Source organism: Dryobates pubescens, chromosome 10, assembly GCF_014839835.1.
Source record: "Dryobates pubescens isolate bDryPub1 chromosome 10, bDryPub1.pri, whole genome shotgun sequence".
NCBI lineage: Eukaryota > Metazoa > Chordata > Aves > Piciformes > Picidae > Dryobates > Dryobates pubescens.
Window position 1 is genome coordinate 31,079,417 of NC_071621.1, and position 25,710 is coordinate 31,105,126.

At 38.1% G+C, this 25,710-nt stretch overlaps 1 protein-coding gene across 5 annotated transcripts in view; it reads right to left on the reverse strand.

Moving 5' to 3' along the window:
* The window catches only part of CNTN5 (contactin 5), a 661,195-nt gene that overhangs the window by 45,446 nt on the left and 590,039 nt on the right, over window positions 1–25,710 (reverse strand). For all 5 annotated transcript variants that reach the window (XM_054164542.1, XM_054164541.1, XM_054164544.1 and 2 more), the window contains 2 exons: window positions 24,751–24,926; window positions 9,989–10,109 (listed from right to left, as the gene is read on the reverse strand). In XM_054164542.1, coding sequence (XP_054020517.1) covers window positions 9,989–10,109; window positions 24,751–24,926 — 297 coding nt within the window. The remainder of the gene's footprint in view (window positions 1–9,988; window positions 10,110–24,750; window positions 24,927–25,710) is intronic.

Consider the following 25,710-nt stretch of genomic DNA (forward strand, 5'->3'; position numbering starts at 1 on the left):
TGCTACCCCTTGGACACCTTGAGACCCATCTTCATTTGCAATTGAAATGTCTTGCTTCTCTTTCTGAGAGAAAATATGGCAGAAATATGTCCCTTTATACTCCTGCTTTTCTGCCAAATGTTTGCTGTTCCTTGTTGGAAAGTGCCAGGTCAGGCTTTTGTCTCAGAATAGCAAGACCTGGGGCTAATTTAATAAAATAGGGTGATCTTCAATCTCCATCATCTATTGTTTCAGGCTATCTGTTGATGTAGGAAAATACCAGTGAAATTGTTATTGGTAGCCATGAGGGAAAGTTTGAAGGAAAGCTGGGATCTTGATACAATCATATGCTTCTACTGGCTTGGAGCCCTAGGCCTAGAATTATATCGTGGTCCAAAGCACAAACAAAATTAAAGGGAAATATTTTAGCACTTTGCCTCTATGACAATATTTCTCTCATGCACACCGAATGTTGTTAAAGAGTTTCTAGCCACAGTATTACAGGCAAACAAACAAGCCTCTTGCTCATATTAAAGGATGTAAAATACATTTTTGCAGGCATCTTCTGCTAAATTCCCAATATATTTTGTTGTTGGAATTCTCTCATGTGCTCTAAACCTTTTAAATGCATTCCTAGGCATGACAATGTGTCATTATGCTTCCTGAGATGTGTGCTCTTACACAGTCTGCAGGATGACTGCTAAAAAGCATTTCCATTTCCAACAGCAGGCATTCTTGAAAGCGGATTAATAAAGGACAAAAGCCTCAGTGATGACAAATGTGTGACAGTTAGCCAGGACCTGAGTGCTATGCAGATGTCACTCATTTTTGTAGAAATCTCATTAAATTTTATGCTTGGATGTAATCATTCATGGTGTCAGCTGAATGGCTAATGCTGAGAAGCTTTTCTCCCAAGGGCTGCGTTATTGTTCAGCATCTCTAAAACAATTTTTAAGTTGGTAATAGCCAATTGAGGACAAAATGCACAGTCTGCTCAAATGCTGCTCTGGAAAAAAAAACACCCAAAGAAAATGACTGGTCATAAATGCACTACAGTGCAGATGACCTTCATAGAGAAGACATTTTTGGACTGCAATAGGCTCTTAGGCAGCTCTAAGAGCACTGGAAGCTCAGCGTCAAGGATAGCACTCACCTATCTTCTTTCAGACCAATTCCATCGATGGACACTTCATTACAGGATATGTGTGACTGCATTTTGGCAAACTTGTTTTATGTGCCTCTTTATTGTTGGAATGATCATCCTGCGAGGTCCTTTAGATTGCTTGCCATGGTCCAATGTTAATGTGAGAGGGCTTGAAAGACCATTACCAATAATAGCTGCAGTCCTTCAGTGAGGCAGTGTTGAACTTTCCTATGAATCTCAGAACGTGTGCTGATTTACTCCACTGCTGCCTGACCAGGAACAACTAAGAAGCGTAATATGTAGCAGTTCAAGAACACATATTTCTTGACATGGAAATTTTGTGTAATGGTTGTTGTCAAGAAGATAAGAGGTCAAGAAAAAGAGGAAAAGAAAGATATAGTAACTATAAAATAATGGAGAAGGTGCTTCCCAGAATGAGAATGGTAGGGGTTGGAAGAGACCTCTGAAGATCATCTAGCCCAATTCCCCTGCTAATGCAGGTATGATTAAATCAGGTTGCACAGGAAAGCATCCAGGCAGGTTTTGAAGGTCCCCCAAGGAGACTCCACAGCCTCTCTAGGCAGCTTGTTCCAGTGCTCTGATGCCCTCAAAGTAAAGAAGTTTCACCTTAAAGTTGAAGTGAAACATCCAGTGTTTCAGTTTGTATCCACAGCCCCTTGTCCTATAACTGGCCACCACTGAGAAAAGTCCAATACATAGAATACATAGAATAAACCAGGTTGGAAGAGACCTTCAAGATCGTCGCATCCAACCCATCAACCAATCCAACCCACCTAATCAACTAAACCATGGCACCAAGCACCCCATCAAGTCTCCTCCCATCATGATGACCTCCACCTTTACATATTTATATGCATTGATAAGATCTCTTCTCAGTCTTCTTTTTTCCAGGCTAAAGACCTGAACTCTAGCACTGATCATACGTGTTACTCTGTTGTCAGCCAGTCCTTACTGTAATTTCAACCCTGTCCAAGCATGCCTTTTCCAGACAATGCCCTGGCACAACTAATAGATTATCATGGGCTGTGAATGATCATAAGAGGCAGCTTGTGCCCATCCTGTTTTGAGAGGGAAGGGGAACTAGGATACTGCTGTACCCATTGACCTCAGGGAACTGTTCACTGTTATGGACATATTCTGTGAGTCCAATTAATGGGGTCTATGTTTAGGGCATCTTCCTGGACTCTGCTAAAGCTCAAATACAATTTCAGGGATCAGTGAGAATTTGTTGACCTTGTTTATGTTCCATTTAATAATATTGTGTTTGATGGCCTTTAAACCCAAGTGCTTGTCTTTAAGTTTTATTGGAAATATCACAACTGAAAGGAGCAGTGTGGTCAACCTAACCAGCAGTTCCTCTGTTATATTTGCTCCAGGTCAGTGGAGTTCAGAGGAAACATTACTTCTCAAAAAAATATATCACAGGAGTGGATTTCTTTCTTAGATTGGTAGTTCTGCCAGTCTACATGATGGATAGCTCTAACCTCTTTTTTATTTTTAGACCACAAAATGTGTACTCAAACCACAGATTGTAGTCACAAAGGTTTTCATTCCTTCACACTACAAGATTTCTCTCTGCTCTATTTCAAGATCTTACAGCTTCCAGGTAGGTGCTTGGTCCTAAAGCTCATTTTACTTACAGCAGGCATGCACAGTGCATTTGGGTCGCTTTCAGGGCACTTTCTTACAATGCATGCCACACATTGTAGAAGAAAGATGATTTTCAACATACTTTTAAGGAATCTTGATGCCAAGAATGTTGAACTAATATTTGTGCGGTTTGAAGGCTTTTAATTAGCCTTGTGTATGCTAATAATTTTCCAAGGGTGTACTCCATTGACACAGAAAATGAAGAACACTGGACATTAATTTTTTCTTCCTCTAGAAAAGGACCATGACCACTGACATGTTTTATCCACAGCATATTTTACAGTATCTATGCAATATATAAAATATTCTGTATAAAACCATAAAATACTAAAAGTACTAGAGGTGCTGCAATAATTGTTTCCAAGATCATTGATAAATACTAGGAAACTTAGAGAAATAATTTCTCTGCAATCTCCTTATTTGACCTCTCTTTATTACAGAAAGTGTCACTTTTTGTGAACTAGGACCTTAAATTAAAGAATTGATCAAACATGCAGCGTGGCTGGAGAGCAGCCAGGCAGAAAGGGACCTGGAGGTACTGGTCAATAGTAAGCTGAACATGAGCCAGCAGTGTGTCCAGATGGCCAAGAAGGCCAATGGCATCCTGTCCTGGATCAGGAACAGTGTGGCAAGCAGAAGCAGGGAGGTCATTGTGCCCCTGTACTCAGCACTGGTTAAGCCACACCTTGAGTCCTGTGTTCAGTTCTGGGCTCCTCAATTTAGGAAAGATGTTGAGTTGCTGGAACGTGTCCAGAGAAGGGAAACAAAGCTGGGGAGGGGTCAAGCACAAGCCCTGTGAAGAGAGGCTGAGGGAGCTGGGGTTGCTTAGCCTGGAGAAGAGGAGGCTCAGGGGAGACCTTATTGCTCTCTACAGCTACCTGAAGGGAGGTTGTAGGCAGGTGGGGGTTGGTCTCTTCATCTAGGCAACCAGCACCAGAACAAGAGGACACAGTCTCAAGCTGCACCAGGGGAGGTTTAGGCTTGAGGTAAGGAGAAAGTTCTTCACAGAAAGAGTTATCTGCCATTGGAATGTGCTGCCCAGGGAGGTGGCAGAATCACAGTCCCTGGAGGTGTTCAAGAGGGGATTGGACGTGGCACTTGAAGCCATGGTTTATTTAGTCATGAGGTGTTGGGTGATAGGTTGGACTTGATGATCTCTCAGGTCTTTTCCAACCTTATTGATTCTATGATCTTCCTTATGAGGAGAGACTGGGGGGGCTTCATTTAGTTTGGAGAGGAGGAGACCTCATAGTTGGAGAGAAGTGACTTCATTAATGTTTACAAATATGTAAAGAGTGAGTGCCAAGAGGATGGAGTCAGGCTTTTCTCAGTGATGCCCAATGACAGGACAAAGGGCAATGAGTGAATGTAGGAAGTGGTCTTCTGCTCTTGCTACAAGTTCTGTTGGTGTTTTTCAAAACCTTTGTGTCAGTGAGTAACAGGTTTTGTACAGATGAATTAAGCACAAAGTGAAAACCATTGTTGACCTATTTAACGGTGTTGACTTGGGCAAACTTAAGGTAATAAAGCTTCATGGTGTTAACCTTTTTTATGACAGAAGTGTCTGTGATTTGAATGTTCCTACAGTAAAACATGATGGAAGCATAGGATCATGAAGATATCCATTGTAAAGAAAATGTAAATGCACAGATTGCTTCAAATTTCCTCAGCATAATGAGGAAACAAGAATATAATAAGCTCATTTTGGAATACAAGCCTTAAAAAAACAAATTTACTTAACAAGCAAGCATTGACTTGAGGAAACCTGACACATTGCTGGCTACAGGATCACTTGCAACATCTGTGAGATGAAAGTCTCCTGGCTGGTACTTGGATGTTTGGTAACCATATTTGTGATCGTATTAGTGGTAGAACATGACATGCATATTTATCCTCTATCAGGGTCTTCTGCTTGGTAATCACTTCTTGTGAAAAACTAGTACAGAGACAGCTCAACTACTGGTGTGCCAATGATAGATGGAAAACCAGCCAAGCTGGAACATGCTGCATTCTGCTTCTCTGTTACTTAATATTCACTGACAGTTGAAGATCTGTCTGGAAACATAAAGGTTGGTAGCCAGACAAAGCAGGCGACATAGGAAAACTATACTTGGAGTGATGTCAAGAGCAAGATTGATATTCATAAAAATTATTAATCACTTCTGCTACTAAAATGGTTTATAACTTCATGTACTGGAGAAAGAAAAAGGTTGACCATGTTTCTATATTCTGTAGGCAACCATGTCTGCATGGCAAACAGTTATTCTGTACGTATTTTGCTTGGGTGAACAAACAACAGAAGGCATAAATGAAGTGAAATCAGATGGCAGTTTGGGTGTCAGAAATGTCTCCATAGGTGTGATTTTTATTGTATTCATTTACTCCACTGAAATTATTTTTTGTCCATCAGACATACCCAATTCCTATTATGGGACTCTCCTGAAGTAGCACATTTGTGTGGGTCTGGTGCCAGAATGGTTACCACCTTGTGTGAAAAGCTGTTTTCTCTTCTGGATGTCCTTGAGCTGTATCAGCCTGCCCTATATACCTTGTTCTGCTGCTATGGGCCGTGATGACTGTCTTCCAAAAACCTTACTGTGCCATTTAAGGCACTGCCAATATCTGCCTCATTACCCTGCTGGAGGGCAAATCCAGTTCAGAGGCTGTGCACATATATTTTAGCTTTTGCTTTCCAAGAAACACTTCAGTGTATTGGCTGAAGCTGTTGACAGTGGTTCCCCTGGGAACTCTGGTTATGTTTTGGGTGGCAGTCAACTTCATGTTGGAGATACTCTAAACTGTGCCCTATACAGTCAGGGTATCATTTGTTTGTCTTCTGACTTCTGTCCTCCTGGCTACTGTGCCTCAGAAAGGAAACTGAAAACATCTTGATCCCATCTAAACTACTACCTGCAGGTATAGCACACTCTTGAGGAGAGACAAGTGTGGTTTTGAGGCTGGGTCTCAGACAGCTAAAAAGAGGTATCTTACCTCATAGATGAGCATTGCAATTACAAAGCTAAGCTGCAACTGGCTGGCATTTCCTCTTCTGCCTTAAAACAATCCTGGGCTTTGAGCTGAATCCTGTCTCTCATTGTCTCATATTCAGAGAGTCCCCTCTGGGGACGTCCAGAGTCAAGGTGCTTCTAGAGGGGGTGGTGGATCTCAGATGGATAAATTCCTCTTTTTAGGTATCTAATAATAAGAACAACTTGTGATGATGAATTAAAGAGAATTTGGAGAGGCAAGTATTTTGCAAGTTAGGAAGTAACCTGCTTGAATATAAACATGATGGTGTGTATGTCAGGACAATGCACCTATGAAGGTCACTGTTGACTAGCATGAGACTACTGAAATGCTTCTCATTCACAATCCATGCCAGGATTAAAATGCAAGGGACTTAAGCTGGAAAGCGAATGCACTGCCTGACAGGTCCAGCTGCCAGCAGAACGTCTCTTCCTAATGAAATCTACATTATGGGTAGCATTAGAAAAATTAAATAGAAAGACAAAAATAAACAACTTTGGCTGGATACAAAAGGTATTTAAAGAGCAGAGAAATTACTAGGAAACACTACACATTTGTTTCTTGCTTTAATGCACACAATTTAATCCCATTTTCAAAGCACGCAGAAAAATGCTTAGGCTTTGTGTTGAATAGTAGGTGCTGTTTCTACAGTATGTTTTGTCTAAACAACATGTAAAAATACCTTTTCATATGTAGATTTGAAATGCACTAGATAAAAATCATTACAGAAAGAACATGAGACATGTATTTCACTGCAGCTTACCTAAAATCAAGAACTGAGATAGTGAAGTTGAAAATTGTTTCAAAATGGTGTGATACAAATCTATAACTCGTTGTAGAAAGATCCAGAATAGACAATTGCTGCTCTCAATTTCTTTCGTTGTTCACATGCAAACACACACACACACACACAAATATACAGAAATCTTTCTGCAGCAGTAATTTCCTTCTTGTAAGTTAGGAGACTAAAGGAAAGAAGAAAAAGATATAGGTACTTGGCATTATTAATTATCTGTTCTTCAGACTGTCAGTGCTGACACTGATGGAATTCAACTTCTACCGTGTAATGCAGAGCAAAGAAGAAAAAGTGCAAAAGTAGTGACAGCTTAGTATATACAAGAGAGAGAGCAGCTAGAAGGTTGCTTTAGAAAAGGATAAATAAGGTTTAAGGATATTCTGTACTTTCTCCACAATAAATGATCCTGAGACACTGCAGTAGCTTGAAAATGCAGTGGAAGATCAGCATGTTAGTTATGAGCAATAACAGTCTACAAGAAGTTTGGTTCTCTTTCCTCCAACTGAAGAATCCGCAGCAAGATCTAGTTGTTGTTCTAGCCACTTATAATAAAGTCCTGGAAAGCCATCCTGTAACTTAGAAATAACGCACCAGCTGAATACACAATTCACTATGAATCCAGTCATTTTGCTAATAGCAATAATTCGGGTATTCACAACTGTCTAAAGGAGGGCAAATTGAATTTATCCCGCACGTCCAATTTATTTCCTGCGGAGCTGTGGTGTAAGTAGAAATTTATTTTTTTTTAGTAAAATTCACAGTGAAACATTAAAAATATGAACCTTACAATATAACTCATGATTGAAATGCTTTTGCATGCTGTATGATATTATCAGCATTCATGACCAGCATTTTCACAGAGACAAAAGGAGAGAGAGAGAGAGCGTGCAAGGTCAGAGCAAGGACGGGCTGGATCTTTGCTGATGTCGGTACCTCTAAGGGTTCATAAAAAAAGCTTCTGCTTTGTTAAGCACTTTGGCCATGGGGCTGTAACATTTAAAACACAAAAGATATTTCATAATATGCATAAAATGAAAATATTGTACCTAGAAACTATATTAAAAATAAAGAATAAGGTAGGTTTGGATTTCAGACTTTACTGCATATTGGCGATGGGTTTTCTTCGTAGACGATGCGACTTCTGTTAGGTGGAACTCTTCAGAATCTACTGAAATAGTTACTGAAACATCTATTGCTGCTGGTGTCTTCTCCTAAGAAATGTCCAGTATCCTCAAAAGCTAAACCTAAAGAAGTTTGAAAGGAGCTGGAAATTTCAGATAGTGTCAAATTGCAGAGGGCACTCTATAAACTGAGATAGCAGGAGAAAAAAGAGAATTAGAGATACTGAAATGAAAAGCCTGTAACATACAAGGAGAGAGAGAGAGATTAGATTCTTGTTAATATTTTGAATTCTTTTAATGTTAAAATCTATAAAAAAGGTAATGATTAGCAACTTTGTGCTGAATGTGTTTTAAATGTTTTCTGCAATACAAAACAAAACCATCCCACATTTTTCTGTGTGAAAGCAAGACTCACATTGCCCTCATCAGCATAAGTTTGACAGATAACTCAAGGAAATTAACCACTTCAGCAAATCAACTATATCTTATCATTTCATGAAAACTGAATTGAGCATCAGGACAAAACCAGTCACATATTGTAAAGCATTTTGTGAAGGTGATGCAGACGTTTCTTACTGTATCCTGTAATTATCCCATCGTAGCAGCAAGAAAAGGAGAACATTGTAAGCAAATTATAGTTGAATTTCAATTCAAATTATAAAGCAGTCGTAGTTTTCATTTCACCAGCAAGGTGGCATGTCAATGAGACTTCCACATATGTATATTCTGTTAGTGCTTACAACATCCTTTTGCTGGTTTGGTTTTTAAATCTCCAACCTCTTCCTGAAAGAAGCAATTATTTTCTACATCAAATTCAATAAACTCAATTATATAACCAGTACTCTTAAAAAACCCCCACCCCAAACCCCAACCAAACACAGCTAATCTACAGATAATAGTAAGCTAAGAGATTTTTGTCACTAATTGGTTCAGTGGCCTTAAAGGTGAGATTGCTTTGCATATCCATAGGGACTCTCCTGCCAAAGAGAGGTTATGGTAACACGTAAGGTCTTTCATAACCCACAAAGATGAATCAGATTTCATAAGGTAGCTAAAATGTCATTATGTGTCTGTGTTGAGGCAACTGAATACTACCCTCTCAATAGTGCCATAGCTCACAGAAATCTGATGGTCCTCAAAGTGACTTTATGGAAATACTTAACAGCTGCTTTCATCACAATTTGAAGAGCCCTGCAGTCAGACAGAAAGATTCTTTATCATATAAAGCATATATTTGGCCTAAAAGTGATGGATATGAACATATAAAAGCTGAAGATGTGGTGGAATGCAATAGAATAAATATTTCTGAAATATTGTGATTTCTAAATTTTATTTTTTTTCTCTATATGAAGTTTTTCAAATGTTAATAAAATATCTACCTTGATTTATGCTTTAAAAAATGACATAATCCACAGTAGGCTACCTGGCTGTATTATCTAGCAGATGTCCATGGCAGGACCTGCCAGTTTCAATGTCAGTAAGTTAACTGCAAGTGCTCAAGTCCTGTCAGGCACTGAAGACACTTGCACACACACACACACACACACACACGCAAGTTGTGTAGAATGCAGAAATACTCTGCTTAATGAAATGCACCTATGGTGCTAATGCCCTTATTTATTGTATCTAGTTGGTGTTCGAGGGTCCGGGTCCCTGCAAGAGGATGTGTTTCTGTGCATTATCAGGAATGTTAAATGACAGGTAGAACAACTCAATAGATTACAAAACCACCTAAAAATGCAATCAAAATTTGGTGGTGACAATTCCATATGTGAGAGAAACCAAATCCCTGTCATATTAGGGAGTTTTTTGTTTGTTGTTCTTGTCTATCATTTCACTATATGCTGCACAGTCCATGCTCTTAGGAAGTGAATGAGTATTCCTAAGACATTGAACCTGAGACAACGTTTTGACCGTAAGATGAAATGCAAATTACCACATAAAAGAAGCACAGAACTTACATCAGAGGCCTGTGAATGCCAACTGTCCACATTTTAACTATTGTGGTATACCTTTTAGTGCTGTCACCTCTCTTAAGTCTATTAACATCTATTAACCATGGTCTATTTTTCATTGCCATGTCTGCAGGCCACTTTATGGTGCAACTACTTTCAAAACCAGTAGGTTAATCACAAATGTTTTTAGTAGTATACATTCTGAAGAATAATGTCTGAAGCCCCCACACTTAAGTCCTCTGGTACAATAGTATCTGGTGATTGCATTTTCAGGTGGCACCGTGAACATACTCACCCCTAACAAGCAGCTCCGTCTCATCTGACACGGTGTCCGCTGCGGTCTGAACCCTGCAGCCATATCTCCCAGCATGCATCAGGAGAATGTTCCTGATCATTAAATCTGCAGAGGATGCTTGCTGAAAGAGGGATGAAGGGCCAGTTTAACATTCAGTAAGTTTCTGTTCAAGGTAATTCATGAGGGTGTTCTGTACAGTGTGAGAAACTCATGATTGCAGCTCTCATCTGACTACATTTATGTCTCCTAATACCCTCTTTTGAGGATTATCAAGGCACTGCATTTATACCATTATTAATGAGGATTAAAGAAGAGGATTTCAGGTTTTTTAATAACTTTGTGCATAAAGCACATTGTGCATGTTTGTGTGCTCAAAGAAAATGGTTCCAAACTAGCACAAAGAAATTCATTAAGGATATGAACAGAAATATTTTGGATGCAATCCTTAGCATTAAAACTTCCTCTTAGTATTGAAGGAGGCTTTCTTCCTATTCCCTACAATTCAGTGACATTTGGAGTATGCCTTACTACTGTAATGAAGTTAAGGTCATTTGAAAGATAATGTTGGTTGATTTTTATTAACATAGAGGAAACTAATACTAAATATAACTGAGGAAATACTAACAGATTCTTTTTTTTCCCTGTTGAAATCTGTATACATGTTAAACTGAAACATACAGCCTCTGAATGAGTGCACACAGAGAACCAGTTCATTATTGGTTTTTTAACCTTCCAGCCAACAGGAATTACAATGACCAAAAATTAAGAGCAAAGAAGATAAAACTACAAAGTAAAAAGCAGTCTTTCAGAGGATAAATGGCTTTTGTTAAGAATGCCTGCATTATTTATCAAATTCAAGGGCTGATATTTGATTTTACATGTACAAAATCACTTTTATGTCTAAGCCTGGAGACAATAAATGTTGCTCGATCACCATTGTTGAGCCCAAGTCCATTGATTTATTGTAGTCATTACTTAAAGAAGGAAGAGATAAGTATGAATGAAAGACACCCTGACTACATGGCATGGCAGTTATGCCTTGCTTTCTCAGTTCTGTGTAATAAAAATATGTGCTACTTTTACATTCATTGTAAGCACCAACAAACTTAGCAAATTCCTGTGAATATTTTTCTTCCTTTCAAATCAGAGAGTTTTGCACAGAATGCTTTGGTTGGAAAAGACCTCTAAGATTGTTGAGTCCAACTGTCTTTTTCTCTTAATAATCAAATAGAAATAGTGCTAGCATAATAATTGAGGTTAGGCAAAATGTCCTGCAAATAGCTCTAAATTTCCTTATCGTTGCTACTTTTACAATACAAAACCCTAACATTTTTTTCCCCACCATTACTGTAGAGTTTGTGTAATGTTATAGTATAGATAGCAGATAATTATTTTGTATGCAATTATGTAATTTATAACTACTAAAATTACACAGTTTATAATATATAATGCAGAAATTTATAATATATACTATATAATACTATATAATACTATATAATACTATATAATACTATATAATACTATATATACTATATAATACTATAATAATACTTTATAATATATACTATAATTTATTAGAGTGCAAGTGATATATTATTCTGCTATACAAACTACTATTGTATTACACTATTCCCTATTATATTATCTACACTTTATACAAGTTCTTCCCAGAAAGAGTGATTGGCCATTGGAATGGGCTGCCCAGGGAGGTGGTGGAGTCACCATCACTGGAGGTGTTTAAAAAGAGACCGGATGAGGCACTTAGTGCCATGGTTGAGTTGATTAGATGGTGTTGGGTGATAGGTTGGACTCAATGATCTCAAAGGTCTTTTCCAACCTGGTCTATTCTATTCTATTCTATTCTATTCTATTCTATTCTATTCTATTCTATTAATTTCTATTCTATTCCATTCCAGTCTGTGAGGCGTCCCTGCCCATGGCATGGGGGTTGGAACTAGATGATCCTTGTGGTCCCTTCCAACCCTGACTGATACTATGATACCATCCTATCCTATCCTATCCTATCCTATCCTATCCTATCCTATCCTATCCTATCCTATCCTATCCTATCGTATCCCATCCTATCCTATCCTATCCTATCCTACCCTATCCTGTCATGTAGAATTAGTTTTATATCATGATAAAATGCTTTATAATTTAATGCAATACATATAATACATTTTATAATTTATATTAAAGTATATTTACATGTATAATATTTGTTATCTTTTACATGTTAATAATTTATTTCTGTGCACCTAATATGACATATTACTTACATACAAGTGGTTATGTGCACTTGGTGTGAGGCATAATTGAGCATAGGATTTTTTTCTTCTCAATTTTTGTTTACTTTGCTAACAGGGCAATGACTGACAGACTTTCCTTGAAGTAGATGTTCCCTGGTTCATATTGTTCCTGTACAATTTGAGCAACTTTGATCCTGAATGAGTGGAATTTTACCCTGCATTAAAAATAAAATCTTCCTAAGACTGTGAGACTTCACTAGCAGTGCTGGAAATAGATCACTGACTTGATATTTTATATTTCTCTGGCTTTTGGGCACATAGGCTGTGCTTGAATAGTTGTATTCAGATCTTTGTCCTTCGTAATCATTTGCAAGTTATGAAATCTCACTTTATAAGCAGTTGTCCACATGTGCATGACCTTGTGTGTTGAAGTATTATATTTCTTATCTGTTTCCTTGTGTTATTTTCATCATCTGCTGTCATCTGCAGTAATATGTCCAGTTCTGTAGTGTACAGTTGTTGTTATGCATATTTTTCTCTTTTCTGCCAAGGTCATTAAAGACAAGATGAAATAGGATTGTTTCCAAGATCCAATCTTCTATAATTTAGTTTTTACTTTCTAGGCAGAAGGGTTCCTTTTCAGCACATCTTGGCTTGCTTTCTTCAGCCAATCTTCACCTCATTTGCATTTTTGGAACTGAAATTGTCATAATATTCCATGTAGCACTGAGGCAAAATCTTTACCGAGGCATATTCACTTGTAAAGAGGGGAAAGACAGGTGGGGCACGAAGGCTGCCACTGAGACCAAAGTGGATATAGGCATGATCTGCGTATAATTAACCCTGTAGATCTTAGAGTGTGAATACAATGGTAGTGTTTTGCCTTCTGAAGTGGCCTCTTTGATGACGTTACTGAAGCAAAGATATTCAGACCAGTCAGGCCATGCTTGCTCAGGCATATCAGAAATCACAGTAGCAGAAGAGAATATCTGAGTACTCTGCAGCTCTAAATGCAGAAGAAGAGCACTCATTCCTACCAAGAGTCAACTTCAACATACAAATCTTTCAAGATGTCCAGCACAGCAGTATTTACTAGCCACTGACACATGAGTTGCTCAAGATAATTAATGATTGTGGCACAAAACCTTAACTTTAAGAAGGATAAAACCAGAATCAGTCCATGTTTGTCCTCTCTTGAGAGTAATTTACATTTAATGTGTGTGTTGTTAAGTGGGAGGAAAAACATAATGGATAGCAACTGCCTGGTATTATTGCTCAGGATCTGTTAAAAATTGTGGCTGTCACTCTGACTTCCAGAGGGTTCATGACTATGTGAATCCTAATATTCTTATCAGGAAAAATAGATGTATTTCATCTGCACACCTGTGTAACTGAGCAGACAAGCAGCAATTGAATGAATCATTGCTACAAGTGGAGAACAGTGCAGCACAAAAGATCCCCATGAAACATTTATTAGAGCATAACAGGATGTGCAGCCAGCATTGCTCAGGATGTGTGAATGGAAAGAAATTAAAGTCACTGTGTGCAAAGCAGAAGGATATATGGTCAAAAATTAGATTCTGGATCAAGGGAAATAATGAGACATTTAAGCTTCCATTTAGATAAGAGTTGACCAGGACCTCTAAAAAAATTGTATTCTTTGCTGTTCAGTGATGTTTTTAAAGTGATCTTTACAGATTCTTCCAAGTCTTGGAAGATTGATTATTTTGTCGATCAGTTTATCTTGCAACAAGAAGTTCAAGGCCACAACAAGGTCTGGGGGGAGGGAACCCGATGCAATGGCCTTCCAGATCTTAAGAGAATCACTACAACATGTCATTGCAACTGCTGCTTAAATTTGAGTGATTACAATAGAGTTTAAAAAAAGCCTGCTAAGTAGAAATGCAACAGAGTAGAAATGCATATTTTGCAATAAGAGCACTATTTCAGAGCAGCATTTCCTTAGAAATATCTGAATTTCTTGGTGTCCTGGATATCATGTATTACTTACTTAGCCAAGTATCAAAAGTATTTATATTTGTCCAGCATAAACTTCTAAGTGGAATAGCTCTTGTACTTTACACAACCTAAGGCTTAGAAAACAAAACAAAAACAACCCTGAAAAGGGATAGGTTTAACAGCCAGCATCTGAAAGGTAAATACAACCTTCAAGGGAGCTAGGGACCTACTGTAACCCTGAACATACTCCTGGTTTTCCATAAGCAGTAAATAAATAATAATACAGCTATCAATGCTATCTGTCATGACTAATGATTCTCTCCAGGACAATAAATTACTTTATAATTCATATTATGCTCCCAAGTATCCATTCATCAAGTTCTGGGCAGCTCCAGCACTGAGTGGTGTGTCTCTCAATTGTTTCTCCTCCAATGTGGCATGTTATTTGAGGTCATAGATGTGTCTGAAATCTGTTTAATTGGCATTACCTGTGAGGTACTGCTTGAAGTAATTTTTCAGAAGAATTGGTGCCACCAATACACAGCAGTTGCATTTGATGTGGAGATACTTCCCCAGACTCAAAAAGGCTCCAATAATATTTAATGTGAGTACTTTGCTCAACAGGAATCAATTTGTTGGATCTGGCTTTTGCACCCATTTCCCTAGTACTGGCAATTTGCAGAAGAGAGAGAAAAGCACCAGTGTGCAGAGAACTTACTGTTGGTGAATTAATACTTTTTCAGCCATCTCACACCCTCACAGAAAGTTGTACGTGGATCTTTTCCTTTCCATTTCATAAAGAGGCTGTGAATAGCTTTGCAGTGAAGTAACTGTTGCGTATGGTTCTTCAAGTGAAGTGAATTACACTTAACTCTTCCTGTGAGAGCCAGTTCATTATCTTGAGCTGGTTGCTAGGAAACCTCCCTTTTAATCTGTCCATTCATTTGCTGAATTTTTAACTCTAAAGTAGTGTGGTTCTTTCAGTGTCCAACCTTTTATTTTGAAGGCTTTGCACAATAACAATCTATAATGTGCCTGCATTTAAAATGGAGCTCACAGTTACACAGTAAAGCACTTAACAGTTGCTTGTTTACTTCCCCCTACCTCATCCATGGAAGAATTAAACCATGGCATGGCATGGCATAGCATAGAATACATAGAATACAATGTTGGTTTGATTATTACACAGTTTATCACATATGTTCAGACTACAGAATCATATGTGGAAAAAAGATGTGAACCCAGGAACCTTAAAACATTCTTTTGTCTTTCTATCAATCCTAGCTTTCATTTAATCTGTTTCTAATGCTGCTCATTTTCCACACTGACAATCATACTTCCTTTCCACACTCCAATTGCAGTTCTGTGAATGTAGCCCTGATTTATCTTGTAAAGAGGGAGAAAAAGGCAAGGAAGTTCAAAATACTGGGTAGTCAATAGAGATGATGTGGCAGCTGGCAGCTCTCAGTTCCTGTGCTGTAGAGGCCTGGGGTCCAGAAAGGATGGGAATTGTACCAGGGATTCAGGTTGCAAACTCACCTGGACAATATGCAGTGAAACTTGTCTCTCTGTTGGGGAAGAATGCGTCTAAAAATGGTAGTGAGTCTATTACAAATGATCTGTATTCAAGCAAAGCTTCAATCAGTGGGAAAAAAAGAGTGGGTGAACACTGAAATTGTGGGAAAATTGTTATGCTGAAAGCCTATGGGATGGGGGGAGGGGTGTTGTTGGGGGGTTTTTTGTTTGTTTGCTTGCTTCCTTGTTTGTTTTACCATGACTGGTGGTTTAACAAAGCTTGCTGGCCATTATCTAAGTCTCTTCACAGTGAGAGGTGAAGACGCTTTCCTGTATAGTGGTTTCTATACAGAAGAGAATGCTTGGGAGGGACAAAAACCTTGAAAAGTAAGGTCATATTCTGTATAAACTGAGAATAGTAGAGCAATGGTCTGTTTTCCAATGGGACTGAGATTTGTTCCTAAAAAAAGAATGACCCTGGGTGGTAGTGCTATCTTATTCTGTTTAAATGATTGTTTTTAATATATGGGTGTTTTTGCAGCTAACAGACAAGTAAGGTGAATTCCTGACTCATACATTATTTGATTTAGCAAACTAGCCTTTGTTAATGAAATTCAGTCAGATTAAATTGAAAACTGATTTTACAGAGGATTCTTGATTTATTTTTTTTTTTATATATATTTGATTAGCAATGGAGTTTGGCTTTGGTTAACTTTATCTAAAGCAAACTAATGATCATACAGAATAGCCCTATGGCAGCGTTGGTTTTGTACCATGAACAATAAATGAAAAATAGCAGTGCAACAAATTTCTGCTTCAACTATGCTGACAATTTATGTGTGCATTGTGATGGATTGTTGGCTGCAAGCCAACTTCTGCTCAGGATATGTTTAGGACAATTTGAGTGCAATTTCCTGTAAGTTCTAATGTTTGCATACATCAACCACTTGCCTGTTTACCGTTTCTGGTGTTTACAAATTGCAAATATTTAATCTGTTAACAAAGCAGCAGGTTTCTCTGTTGATACAGTTATAATAAGATACCATATTCTGAGTTCTGCTTTATAATCACATAAGCAAATTTAGAACAAGGGAGATTAAATTACTGTTATTTGGTTTATTGTGATTAATAGCATGAGATAGTATAATAACGGTAGCGTGGTGGAATCCAGGCTGATACAGGTTGACTAAGGGGTACCTAATAATACACAAATTTCATTTCCCCCATCTATAAGAAGCAAAAGAGATGATTTTCAAAGGTTTCAGGTTTGTGTATCCATAAAAATTATCCAGGGGAGTTGTGGAGCCTTCCAGTATTTTTGAACAGTCTGCATAGAGAAAGCAGAATAATGATAAGTCTGGGATGAGCAATGGTGTTTGGGAGAGGATGCTAGAAAGTGTTGGGTGGTTGGGAGTGGATAGGGAGCACTTTAATATGCATCTGCAAATAAGTTTGATTAATGTCATTGAGAGAATGTGGAGGAAGAGATGGAGTAAAACAAGTATCAGATGTCAGGTAGCATGTTACCTACTGTGGTAGTTTCATGAAATTTAGGAGTTAAAGAATAGAAAAAGCATTGAAAATGAGAGGGCATGAGAAAAAAGATGCGATATGAAATGGCAGGCTGCAAGGCAGAGAGGCCTAGTAGACATATGTTGCTAAATTCATACTCTGTATCTGAGTGGTTGTCACCAGGAGAAAAAAAAGAAGACCTGTAAAGGGTGCCTGTAAAGGGTGCTTAAAGGTCCTCCTGTTTTAAGATGTAGAGAGGGGAAAAGAGTATGGAGTTCCATAGATCATTTGACTGGAATGGTGTTGATAGTGCTGGATGAAGATGACAGAAATGGAATCAAAACCCATCTGGGATGTTTCTGCCATATTTAGAAGATGTCAAAGAAGGAAGCATGATTCATGAGATCTCATTAGTGTGCTACATGAAGAATATTGTGACAGCCCTACATGAACAGAAATTTATTAGCGGGGTCCATAGATCATGGCACACATCAACGCTAGCAAAGAAAGATACCTAGGCTGGAAATAAAAACAGCAATGTGGAGAGAGAAAAGGGAAATGGAAAGGTCTTCCTGCTAGCTGGTTAGAAGGAGTAGTCTCCTCTTCTCTTCAGGATCTCCCCAGTGCAATAAGTGGTGAAGGAAGATGATGACTGTTACATCTTGGCATCTACTCAAACTTCCTATACATTAATGTTGATGGGAATATGTTAATTAAGAGCAGTTGTGGCACCGTTATGCTTCTGAACACTATATTGTTAGGTAATATTTATTAAGTATTTATATCACCGTTATCTACCTCACTGCATGCTGTGGTCTGGTTTACAAAACAAAGAAGTGGGCAGGAGGATGGGCTGAGTTTCAGGCCAATGGGAGTCTCTTCCTGTAAGACCTCACTATAACAACATGATGGAGATTCGAGGTACAAGGCCAGGAGAAAAAACCCAAACCAACCAGGATGACAGGAGCGTAAGAACTGCAAGGGAGAAATTCTGCCAGGAAGGGACTGGAAGACACTGACACAACAGCTCTTGAGAAAGGTTCCAGAGCTACAAGTGAAAAATAGACAGTAGAGCTGCAAATGGAAGGCCTTAGCATTAGGAAAGCTGATAGTGATCAGATGTTCAGAAAGTCAGCTGTGCTATCACTTCTCAGATTAACTCTGTGCCAAGCAGTTAAATGATCCATCAGCTGCAAGTAAACATTGGAAAGAAGGGACTGTTATGAAATTTCTTTTATTTATCTTCAAGATTCTTCTCTATAAAATGTGTCTTGTAAACAAGGGAAGGTACAAAATGCCTTAGTAGAATAAACCAGTGTAAAAATTATCTTACTGTATTTTATGACTTTTTAATTGCAACCATTTTTTTAGAGTAATTTTATGCAGTAGTGCTAAGAGTCTTGCATGTTCCACCCTCCAAAGTAAAATTAAAGAGAGGAATTGCTACTTATCATCTCTCTCCTTACTTTCTAGTCACAGCCAAATGCACAAGCAGTTGGGAACACCAGTAACATGTTTGATTCTAGGTAATATTTGGAAGCCCCATTCCACCACAGCATGCAAGTATGTCTAAAAATTGAACTAGTTCACTAGGACTGTAAATATCCTGGAAGCTACACAAGGTAAAGTGCATTATTAGACCATGATCTAAATTGTGTTTAGATTTTGGGTTGTGGTTACCAGTCATAAAACAAGCATTTCAAAGTGTCTTAATGGGAAATCTTCATTCCATTTTGTACCCTTTTATACCCATTTTGCACATGAAATTTGTATTACCAAAAGACAAGAACATTTATTTTGAAGCCGCTTCTGATCACTCAAGTATTTAACTGATGTAGCATGACAAATGGGCAAAACCTGGTAATGAGTATAGGGCTGAAATAGCTGGAGATTTGAATTGACAGTAATGGCTGTGTTCAGCCTCTTCCATCAGCAGGAAAGTGCTGCGACAAACAGTGAAACAAATTGATAGCGATGAGGTTGATATAGCAGCATTACCCTGAACAGAAATTCCCTGTGCTTAGAGGACATATTTTCTGAAAGACTTCAGACAACTGTTGGTGTTTTCCTCAGTGTGGGGAGGAGGGAGCTGTTAAATTAAAACCCCTGTTTAATTAGAATTGTTTGGGTTTATGTCTAATAAAAAGAAAAGACATTATTATTAACAGCCTGCTGCTTTAATTGATTCCATGTAGTGTAGAACTTAGTGCTGCCTGTTTAGAAAATGCTTGGGAAATTTTAACCTTATCTTGTAAAAAATGATTTAAGTACTGCAACAAGCTAAGGGGAGACTTGAAAATGTAAGGGAAGGCGCTAAGTTATGCTCTCATTCAGCTCCTAGCTTATCAGATTGAAGTCTCCAGTGCTGGACAGTAGATAATGTATTGTCTGGTCTGCATCCAGTGGCCTTTTCTAAGTATCTGTAGACTTCAATTCACTTTCCTGTGAACAAATGACCACTGTAAAATATTACATGAGAAGTTGTGCTTATTGCTTCCCATGGTGGCAGTTTTAGTTAAGATCAAAGACCAAGAGGATATTGAGACTAAATGACTTTCCTGAGTCTGAAAGGCACATATGTAGGTTAAGGAGAGGGACACTAAGAGCAATGCTGCTGGTTGCCACTCTGTGGATAACCACAATGAATCATTTTGCTTAGCTGCCATAAAAACAGTATTGGCTTTCAAACACAGAGTTGGAATGATGACAGTTGGTTGAAAATCTACTTGCAAAATCAGATGTCTTTAGCTTGAAAATGGAGACCTATGAGACAGAACTAAGGTCAGTGCAGATCTTAGAAAAATCCAAATAGAATTTTGACCAGGACTTCTGGACTAGGCATAAAGGACAGAAAATTAAAGTCACTCTAAGAAAAGCAAGTAGGTCTGTGTTTTCAGTTTTCAAGTGCATGCTGAGGTTGCTAGAAGGAAATCCTGTCAATTAGGTCTTCCATGAAGAATTGTTTCTATGAATCAGACAGACTACCCCTCACAAAATCTAAAATGTTATTGAGTCTTTTGGGATGCAAAGGAAGGCTTTTCTAATGCAATGTAACCCTTTGCATAGCATTATTTTTCTCCTTCCAAGTGTACACACAACATTTGGGATGTTTGTCTTTCCTAGACAGCTGTCACTCCAGTGGAGTTCTGTCTTTTCCTTAATATTCTCTTCATGTCAAGCTTTGTTCAACTTGGAATCCTTACCACACTTATGCTCTAGCTAGGCTAGAGTGAAGTATCCAAAGTACCTAAATTGCTATACATACTAAATTCCTGATAGCTCAGTAAGCAAGAGCAAAATCACTTTCAACTTGTATAAAATTTAATCCTCAGTATGAAAAATTTGATTTTTTGGGGTTTCTTTTTTGGTACAGAAGCTACAGATACAATTTTAAACCAAGCAAAGCTGTATGTGTTACTGTGTCCTTTTCCTTTTAATTGTGGTTGGTAGGGAACATGCAGTTTCAGCAAATGGAAATTTGTCTACATCCTGCATTGATGTTACTTTGGTAATAGCTTTTATAACACTGCATTAAGTAGCTGATTGTTCATCATGCTTAACACTGGGGTCTGCCACAGTGAAGGTATGAGCAGTTGTGGTCGTTTGAGGCTGTGCCTTTAAGAACAAACACTGCTGGAACACACTGGCTAATGTTTTTGGTACTAGAACCAAAACATTCTGATATTCTAAACGAATTTCATTGGTTGATAAACAAAAATTCAGCTTTAGATTGTGAAGCGGTTGGAAAATTTCCTCCTCAGTTCAGTTCGGTTTGGGAGTTGGGGGAGTTGGGTGTTTCAGCCTGTTCTCCCTGCCTGCTTCTTCTGCGAACTGCTGGACTTGGCCTTCAGATAAGCAAACACTAATCCTGCATGGGCTTTTGAAGCTTGCTAACAACTCTTTTCCTTAGTAACTTGCCTTTCTCTCTCTCTAACCCCTTTTTGGGGAAAAAGGGAGGTAAGGGGGGGAGAGAGGGGGTTCCAAAGAGGGGATCCCTCCCTGAGGGAGGGATTTTTGTTGTGTTATTTGTCTTTGCTGGGTATTTCTGTGTATATATTGTAAATACCTGTATATATATTGTGTTATATATAACCTGCTTTCCATATATGCTTGTAAATATATAGCTTTTGCTCTTCGACTGAGTTAGCTGTGGTTTCTTACTCTGTGGAGGAGGGAGAGCTAAGCCCTCTCTCAACCTACCACAGCAGTGCCACCAGTAGTGAGAGGCTGATAATGGTTTTGCTGTGGACAAAACCCATTCATATAATGTTCAGTTTGTCAGGCCTTCAAACAAGCAAACTCCAAACAAACCTGAATGTTTTGGGTTTTTTTGTCTGATGAAAGTATCAGTCTGTGCAGAGCAAAATGGAAGTATAATTCTGTAACTTCATGTACACAAAGGATATTATTTTTCTTAAATGTATTGCATTAAAAAGCATTCTGTTTAGAAAAAAACATCCATGCAATTAAAAAAAAACAAACAGTCAGAAATGTAAAAAAATAAAAGTGATGTAGATGGAATTCTCTAAGATTTCAAGTTACTTTCTTTCTGCTTTTTCTTCTTAATCCTGTGTCTTTGCTAGACTGTATCACTTCTTTCAAATGGAATAGGTGAAAAGAGGTTGTGTGAGAGGAAAAACAGAAGCTTTATCTCGCTTTCCCTTGGTACCTGGTCATGCTTTAGTTTTTAACAAAGTAAAGAAATACATTTTGATCCTTGTGACTAATTTCACCTGCAGATGTGGTTAACAGAAACGATGAGATACAATGGACAATATTCCAATAACAAGTAGTTATGGGAATTGCAGGAAGTTTGCCTCAAAAGACACAAAAGATCTTGCTGTAGTACCACAGTCACCCCTTTCAAGTTTTGCATCACTCAATTGATTCATCTTCATTTTGAGACAATGCAAAAATCAAGATAGGTTTTTTAGTGAATGGAGAGCCTGGGGAGGTGGTGGAGTCACCATCATTGGAGGTGTTCAGGAGGAGACTTGATGGGGTGCTTGGTTGCATGGTTTAGTTGATTAGGTGGGTTGGATTGTTTGATAGGTTGGATGCGATAATCTTGAAGGTCTCTTCCAAACTGTTCTATTCTGTTCTATTCTATTCTATTCTATTCTATCTACTTTCAAAGAGAAAAGGATGTGTCATATCACAGATTCAGACAGTTTCAGTGGGGATTGCCCTAACTGAGTCATGCCTTGGTATCTTTTTTTCCCTGAAGTGTTTCTTGCCTCATCCCAGCTGTAATGGCTACTTGCAGCCATTTTCCAGTTGATCCAAGCATGCTCTTCCATTCTTTCTTTAGAGTGAAAATCAAAAAAAGAAATGCCTTGGCTTTTAAATGAGTTAGGAATGAAGGTAAATGAAGCCTGTCTTGACTGTCTCTTGTATGATCAAGCTTGTAAAGGAGAATGCAAATAGTCCAGTCTGAAACTACCAGGATCTGATGCTTTCTTCTGGTATTTCTTTAAACTTGAATATTATGTCACTGTTTCAGCACGGGTTTAACACTGATAAGGTAGGATCTAATGTTGAGAAATACCCAGTGCCTTCTGTCCAGCCTGATGTTATTTTCTGATCAGTTGAATGTTACTGTCTGCAAACATCTATGTTCATCTAGACACTGAGCACTGACTACATTATGAGCGATTAATACTGTTTTGATTTATTAACGCAGCAGTGATGAGCAAAGCAGTGAGAAGGAAGCAATACATTCATACTAAAATAGCTGATTAAATCACTTATGTTTTAGCAAAAAATTTATTCATGTCAGGACAAGAAAAAGAATCAGCAGTTTCAGTGAGTTTTGCATGAGTATTTGTCTGAAAATATGTCACCTACCAGGGTTTTGCTTTGAATGTGCTTTATTTCTACCAGTCTGAGGGCTTTCTCTATTATAAATGAAATTAAGGAAGAATTCATGTTGAAAGATTTACAAAATCCTGTTTTCATACAATAAATTACACTAGATTAGGGTTTCTTTGCTAGCAGAAGGATTCTTTGATAGCCTAAGGATTGTTCTCAGTGATTAAAAATTCCCTTCAGCACACAAGATGCTGAAGAGGGATATGGACATGCTGGAACGTGTCCAGAGAAGGGCCACAAGGATGATCAGAGGGCTGGAGTGCCTCTCTTATGAGGACAGACTGAAAGAGTTGGGGCTGTTCGGTCTGGAGAAAAGAAGACTCCGAGGTGACCTAATTGTGGCCTTCCAGTATCTGAAGGGGGCCTACAAGAAGGCTGGAGAGGGACTTCTTAGGATATCAGGTAGTGATAGGACTAGGGGCAATGGAATGAAGCTGGAGGTGGGGAGATTCAGGCTGGACATAAGGAAGAAGTTCTTCACCATGAGAGTGGTGAAGCCCTGGAATGGGTTGTCCAGGGAGGTGGTTGAGGCCCCATCCCTGGAGGTGTTTAAGACCAGGCTGGCTGAGGCTCTGGCCAGCCTGATCTAGTGTGGGGTGTCCCTGCCCATGGCAGGGGGGTTGGAACTAGATGATCCTTGTGGTCCCTTCCAACCCTGACTGATTCTATGGTTCTATGAAATGCACTGAGGGAACTGTGTTACACATTTTAGATTTCAAATTTTCAGATATGACTTTAAGTGAAACTTTAACCATAAGATGTCTTCTTGAATCAATATTTTACTCTCAAAGTGAAAAGGAAAAAACGGTAGTTTTCCTTCATATATATTTAGTCCTGGATTTTGAGTACCAGATTTCCTCAGATGAAGACAAGTATGGTAAGATCCCTCACACTAAGTTATATACTTTAATAATGTGAGATTATTTTTTTTTTTCAATTAAAAAGCTTATTGATGTAAATCTAAATTAAAACCCAAACCAGACAAAACCAAAAGTGCAAAGTGAATACAGTATGATTTCCACGAGGGCAGATAGAATAAATTGATTGCAGCTGACATGATTTTTAATGCAAAGTTAACTTCACTGCATTGTACTCAAATTAAATTAATTTACTTTTAAAATTCCCTGACCTTCGTGAGCTTCATTTTCCTCAGTTTGCATATTGTGGGTATGTGATTTACATTTCATTAGTGGGAAGATCTAGCTAAATGGTTGTAGATTCTATTTCCAAACTTGTTCTCATGCAAGGGAATTAGGAAAGAAAGTATTTAGACATGAAAATATATTCTAGGCAAGTAAAAACACTGGGAAGTGAGGGCATTCCAAGAGTCATAGACATCAATGCTTATAACAGCATCCTTTATTAAAATCATCAGCAGAATGCAAGAAGGATTTGATCCAAATTACTTTCTGTTCCCTCATAAAGAGCACCAGATGCCTCACCAATAATAGAATGCAAAACTTTAATACCTTCTTGATTAACAGTACTTAAAGTAGTTCTAGTGACCTGTGGTTTGCACCCCCTCTAGCTAAAATTTCTTTCCAACAGTAGTGAAATCTTTCGGTTTGGTCAGAATTTGGTACGTGTGAGACATATAAAAGCATGCAAATTTCTATCAGATCACAGCACACAGATGACAAACACATGGTCACTTACTGCCTTGATGCTTTCAAAGTGTCCACCTTCTTTTTCAAAGTCAATTGGCTGCCCATTGAGTGTCCAATAGAAGGTGACATCTAGAGTGCTGTCATGAAGGGCTTTGCAACTGAGGACAATGCTTTCTCCAACCGTTAGCTCTATCTTCTTGGGAGTCAGCTCTATTCTTGTAGGTTCTTGAAACATAGAAGGAGTTGGAACATTTAGATGGAAGTCTAGTTACAGTGCAAGGGCAAAATAATGATTGAGTCTCTGTCTCAGTCTCCCAGAGCTTACATTCATTGTTTATTTCAAATGCATAATGAGAAATGCTGAAATAGTCATATTGCACACTAAGACATGGCAGGGTGAACAGAAGATGCAGGCCAGTTTCATGGAGATACTATGTCAGGATTCTAAACAACAATCTATACACTTCTGGGATGGGTTATCTAATTAATTTTATTGGTCTCATAAAGAGATTATTATTATTATTATTATTATTATTATTATTATTATTATTATTATTATTACTACTATTACTACTATTATTACTATTATTACTATTATTATTATTATTAAGGCTGAAGTATCTGGATTCTTGTGATTGTATGATTTGTCACTTAAAATACAAAAGGATTTTTCCAGGCATACTAAATGTAGAAAGAAGCTTGAAAAATGAAGTTAAAAGACTTGAACACCTAAAACCAAGACCCACAATCATATAAGAAGTTAACTGAAAAGTGACAGAAAATCTGACTTCAAAATTTGCTCTTTTAAGGAGCTATCTTTCCTTAGATTTTATATTGAGATGACTATTACTTTTAATCCTTAGCTTTGTTCCTCTGCAGAAAGAGGCAGGGGTAAGTGAGGTCCCAAAGTTAAAATATGCTCAAAGAGATATTCATAGTATCATAGTATCATAGTATCAGTCAGGGTTGGAAGGGACCACAAGGATCATCTAGTTCCAACCCCCCTGCC